Source organism: Cucurbita moschata, unplaced genomic scaffold, assembly GCF_002738365.1.
Source record: "Cucurbita moschata cultivar Rifu unplaced genomic scaffold, Cmos_1.0 Cmo_Scf00019, whole genome shotgun sequence".
NCBI classification, from domain to species: Eukaryota; Viridiplantae; Streptophyta; class Magnoliopsida; order Cucurbitales; family Cucurbitaceae; genus Cucurbita; species Cucurbita moschata.
The window spans coordinates 2,830,597-2,836,157 of NW_019268535.1; the positions used below are offsets into that span (position 1 = coordinate 2,830,597).

Genomic DNA, 5,561 nt, shown 5'->3' on the forward strand with positions numbered 1-5,561 from the left:
CCCCCCCCCCCCCCCCAAAAAAAAGAAAAAAGTACGGCCAAATAGCAATCTATGGGGTTGGTTTATGTTTTCAGAACATCTTTTTTGGAAATCCTAAGTTTGTGAATATTGATTCCCGTCGAAACGAAACGGTTTGAGTTTTGTGAAAAAAGCCGAAGTCCCTTATCGGATTTGAACCAATAATCTACGTCTTACCATGACGTTACTCTACTACTGAGTTAAAAAGGCCTATTTGATTCAATTTCTAAACAAAGTCATTCCTTCGTAAGTTTCTGAGAACGGTTTTTGAAGATGAAAATAGGAATACGAAGTAGTCAAGTGAAACTTGGGAGTTAGTGTGGATATTTGATTCAATTTTTGAATGAAGTTGTTCCTTTGTAACTTTTTTAGAGCGGTTTTTGAAGATGAAAATAGGAACACGAAGTAGTCAAGTGAAAGTTGGGAGTCGGTGTTTGATTCAATTTCTGAACGAAGTCGTTCCTTCGTAATTTTTCGAGAACGATTTTTGAAGACGAAAATAGGAACATGAAGAAGTCAAGTGAAAGTTGGGAGTTGGTGTGGATATTTGATTCAATTTCTAAATGAAGTCGTTCCTTCGTAATTTTCTTTCTGAAACTGTTTTTGAAGATGAAAATAGGAACTTTGAAGATGAAAATAGGAACACGAAGTAGCTAGTGTGGATATTTGATTCAATTTCTGAACGAAGTCGTTCCTTCGTAATTTTTCGAGAACGGCTTTTGAAGACGAAAATAAGAACACGAAGTAGTGAATTGAAAGCTGGGAGTGTGTGGAGTAAGGGAATTTTATGTTTTTGGTCTGTAATGAAGAATATTGTCTCCTAACTTTGCCGAATGATGGATTCAAAGAATATAATCTTCAAACATTCAAATGGGAATAAATTTTGATACCTTGTAATAAAGAATATGCAGAGCCACATGCTTTTAATTTCCCTAATTTAATATTTGGATTAAATATTTATATAGATATTGAAAATAATATATATATATATATATATATATATATATATTTTGGATCTTGAAATTTTTTCATTGTTGTGTTTGGATATATTGTAACCAAAACAGAGAAATTTCCCAAATCTATTTTTCTTTATTTTTTAATAAATGATAATAATTTTTTTCTCTCAATTTTTAAATGAAATTTTCTTATGTCCACTTACAGATTCCTTTTAATATTTTATTTTTATTTTTGGATAATTTTACATATTCTATTTTAAAAATAGAATATTTATTTTCTATAAAAAAAAAAAAAAACCTAAAATTCGTATCCATAACACTCCGTTGCAAAACTAAATTGTTGATGCGATCTTCAAAACCCTAAATTGGTAGATTTAGATTGGGATTCGTTCATTTTTTTGAAGTTAAAAAATAATTTGTTGATCGATTCCTAATTTGAATCTGTTTAAAAATAATTTGTTTCCGTTTATTAGCTACCCAAATACTTTAAATTAGATGTGAAATTAGCATACTTTGAATTAGATGTGAAGTTTATTTATGACTCTTTATTTCCTTTAATTTTTGTGTTTTTCTTTAACCATGTTAATGTAATTTTAAACTTAGCAAATGAATGCACGCTACAATTAATGTAATAACCAGCAAATATGTAATAAATTTATTGCAAATTTATCGCAAATATGTAGTATGTAATGATTTTCTCTCGTGTTGCGTAAATTTATCCATTTTCAATTTTTTTTTTTTTTTAATAAGTAGGGAGTATCTTTCCTTTTAAGTTTAAGAGTATTATTGAAATAAAATTTTAACGTTTTTTATCTTAATTTAATGGAAATGGTATTTTAAAATGTTTTAAAAATATCCTATTGAAAGAAAAACTAATAATTTAAGAGTATTTTCTATTTAGCCTTAAAAAAAAAAATTCCCAAATCACTTTCTGCAAAAGTAGAGAAGTTAGAAGGAAAAAAGACCCACAAACTCGCATCTTAATCACATTAGTTAACCAATTTTCAAGTTATGCTATGTCTGGTTCGAATAGTTGTTTATATATATATATATATATTATATCATATTGATCCAGCATTTTCTCGATTAATCAAACAATAATCTCTCAAATTTTGTTGATTTTTTTTTTGCCAATGTCCGTAGACATGGTTCAATTTCATAAGTTCAAAATAAAAAATTAGCCCATTCATAATCAATTAATTTAGTTAATCTTAGTCACTTTCGTTCTCCTACCTTCTTTGTAATCCAATTTACACGTTTCATTAATTCTTTAAGGGTATAAATTCGTATATATATGTATACATCTTCGATGATGTTCTTAAATTTTTAAATTTTGGTTCCAAAATTTTTGAAAATAACTATTTTAATAACTCTTTATATTTTTTTTTCATGATATTGTTGGAGTTCGTATTAGATAGTTAAAAATAATAACGAAAATTTAGTGGTTTAAACATACTAAAAATATACCTTTTGAAGTAACTCTAGTTAAAAAAAAAAAGAAAAAAAAAGTGTTTTTTTGTCCACACATCCATTGAAGTAATAACTTAGTACTTATTACATGCTAAAGTTTACCGAATAAATAACTAAACAGTTATTTATTGGTTGAAAGTACATAAACTAAAGCTATTAAATCATTTATTCCCTGAAAATACCAAGAGACCAGAAAATGAATAAGAGTTTCTTTATCACATCCAAAGAGTATAAACCAAGCAAAATGGTTTATTGCCAGAATGAATGAGGCGTTTCTGACTGAAAGAAAGTATATAATGGCACATTTCTTCAAGCAAACAATCTGATGTTCAAGAACGTTTGACCATTGTCACTACTAACCATTTACAACAAGCAAACAAGAAGATTCATGTTTTCTTAAAAACAATCACAAAAAAAGTATTCTTATGGCCTCTAATTGCTTAAGAGAGGGGCTTATTAGATGCAAAACTTCTCCATGGTTCTTGTCTGCACCTCTCAGTGAATCTACACTGAGATAAACTGATTTTGATCCACTTTCATGCCCTGAGCTTTCGGCAAATTGAGCTGCAAATCTAGAGATCTCAGAACAAGACACTCTAAAGAGGGAGGAGCAGTAAAAAGGCAAGCGAATGAAGACCGAGAGCGCCCGGGGTAACCTGGGTTATCCTTGATGAAGGATGATGCACTGTGAAAGACGTTCAGTGACATCAGTCCATGCTGCAATAAAGAGGCATTCTTGTTAGGTGAGGTTGACCAGATTCCTCTCGTTTTTTTAGGGTAATTTACTCTACCTGGGAAGTTTTGGAAGTCGGGTTCGATTCCGTTTCCATTTATATCTTTGTGATTTGGGGTAACATACTTCCCAACGGTGACTGCGACACCAGATCGGTCGTGAAGTTCGAAAACAGACTGAATCAAACCCTGTCAATGAAGATGAAGAGAGTACAATTTATGGCAATTCAGATTGCTAGTTCAACTAGACAAGTAGAAAAGAAACTCAAAAAACATTCATGCAAGGGAGAACAAAGAAGTCACATGTAAACATTGCAGCATAGCAAAAAGAAATTTGAAGTTAATATAATAAGAACATACGAAAAAGACTAGCTAAAGCTGAGGTAAATATCTTAAACCTTGCCATAAGTCCTTTCTCCCACAAGAACAGCTCTGCAATTATCATGCAGCGAGGAAGCAACCTGAAATAAGAACTCGAGTGAGTAAAATACAAGATCATAAAACGGATTCACATGTTATTCAGTTGATTGAGGCACTCACAATTTCACTTGCACTTGCAGTTTTTTTGTTCACAAGAACCTGCATGAATTGTGGTCGAGAGCATTATAATTAAGTCCATACATTGAAAGTATATGCCAATTAATCAGTGTATATTTTAGTGTAAAACAAGATGTATCTAAGCGTCATCAAACAAGTTAGATTTACAATGCTGGAAATGAATGTTTTAAATATCAAATATTGGGCAGAATTAGATTTTGCAGGAGAAAAGGAGGTTCTGATTCAGCTGTTGTCTAAAACATGAAATTTGAATAAAGCCGACTTTCAAATTATTGTTAAAGAATGTCTGCAGCAACTTACCTAAAATTTTAGCCAAAGAACATGCGTGCTAGTTAATTTTTTTTTTCATGTAGAGAATTAATTAAAACCAGTTCATTCAAATAGTTATTTCACCATCCTAGTTAGATGCCTGCTTCAGCAAGTTGCATTCTTATTCATCTGTACACATTGAAGAACTAACACTAAACTGCTGGTGTCAGGACAATTATTATGCTTTTCCCCATTTTGTAAAGAATTATTCGTTGTAAACCTAAAAAAAATACAATTTTCCTTTCCTCAAAATCAAAACAAGCAAGAGGTTCATCGATGAGACCAGCATGGCAGGCAGGATCTATCACATCCATTTTTTACACGTCACCTATTGACATAAATGAACAAAGTGCGATTCCCTCTCTTTATAAACAAAACAAGAATAAGGTTAAGTAACAGACCAGCATGGTGATAAAGATTTATTACACCCATTTTTTTCAAGTTACCCTTCCATATTACTGAGCCATATATACCTTCTAAAATGGGTTCGAACAGAAACAAGTTAACCGACATAATAAAATTTAGTTTCATTATATAAGTTAAACACATTAAAAAGAATTACCTCTTTTAGAAACCAACAGTTCTTAACGAACTAAAACTTAATGCAGCTTAAATGAGAAGCCATTCAGTTCTTCATGTACGATTAAAATAAAGAGACTTCATAAGAAAACATTACATACCACGACTGGAGCTGTAACTAATGGTCCAGTGTCTGCAACAACAGTTTTTTGGTATTGGGGATCTCTTCCAACTGTATAGATCACCTGGACATGTATCAACAAGAAGAAAACACCAAATAAACAATCATATCATCATTTTCAATTGATAGTTAAGGCATCTTCAAAGGTAGTTGAGCAAGTCATCATATCATCATTTTTTTTGTAAATCAGAAAAAAGGAGCTTTTATCGAAGAGTGTCACACCAGGTTTCATATCTTAATCCATTACCTTGAAGAGTTTCAAAAAAAGAAATTATTGGACACAAATAGTGTAACAACCCAAGCCGCACCGGTAGCAAATATTGTCCGTTTTGGCCCGTTATGTATCACCGTCAATCTCACGTTTTTAAAACACGTCTGCTAGGGAGAGATTTCTACACCGTTATAAGGAATGTTCGTTCCCCACTCTAACCGATGTGGGATCTCACAATCCACCCCTCTTGGAGGCCAGCGTCCTCACTGGCACATCGCCAAGTGTCCAGCTTTAATACCATTTGTAATTGCCCAAGCCCACCGCTAGCAGATATTGTCCACTTTGGTCCATTATGTATCGCCGTTAGCCTCACGCTTTGTTCCCCTCTCCAACCGATGGGATCTCACAAATGGTGATTTTTCATTACATAAAAAAATGCTTGAAAGTAAGCTCATTAAGTTATTTTTGTTTTAATACTACTACCAACATCTAAGGCAGCAAGTGATGGATGCAATCAAGCATTAACAAAATGGTTTGGCCTAAAATGATCTAGGTTTACTACCCATGTTTCATCAACAGGAAAAAAAAAAAAAAAAAAAAAAATTTT

General features: G+C 32.0%; 1 protein-coding gene and 1 long non-coding RNA gene across 4 annotated transcripts in view; one reads left to right on the forward strand and one right to left on the reverse strand.

Annotated features, from left to right (window-relative positions):
* The first annotated feature begins 9 nt into the window (after positions 1-9).
* LOC111457206 lies at positions 10-954 on the forward strand. The gene is made up of 2 exons (XR_002712884.1): positions 10-555; positions 676-954. It is a non-coding gene; the product is annotated as an uncharacterized LOC111457206 (long non-coding RNA).
* Positions 955-2,641: 1,687 nt separating this feature from the next.
* LOC111457201 (carboxyl-terminal-processing peptidase 1, chloroplastic) overlaps positions 2,642-5,561 on the reverse strand; it is a 7,986-nt gene continuing 5,066 nt past the window's right edge. For 2 of the 3 annotated variants that reach the window (XM_023099381.1, XM_023099379.1), the window contains 4 exons: positions 3,717-3,755; positions 3,575-3,637; positions 3,236-3,365; positions 2,642-3,161 (listed from right to left, as the gene is read on the reverse strand). In XM_023099381.1, coding sequence (XP_022955149.1) covers positions 3,106-3,161; positions 3,236-3,365; positions 3,575-3,637; positions 3,717-3,755 — 288 coding nt within the window. In that variant the 3' untranslated portion in view covers positions 2,642-3,105. The remainder of the gene's footprint in view (positions 3,162-3,235; positions 3,366-3,574; positions 3,638-3,716; positions 3,756-5,561) is intronic. The other variant, XM_023099380.1, reaches the window with a different exon arrangement.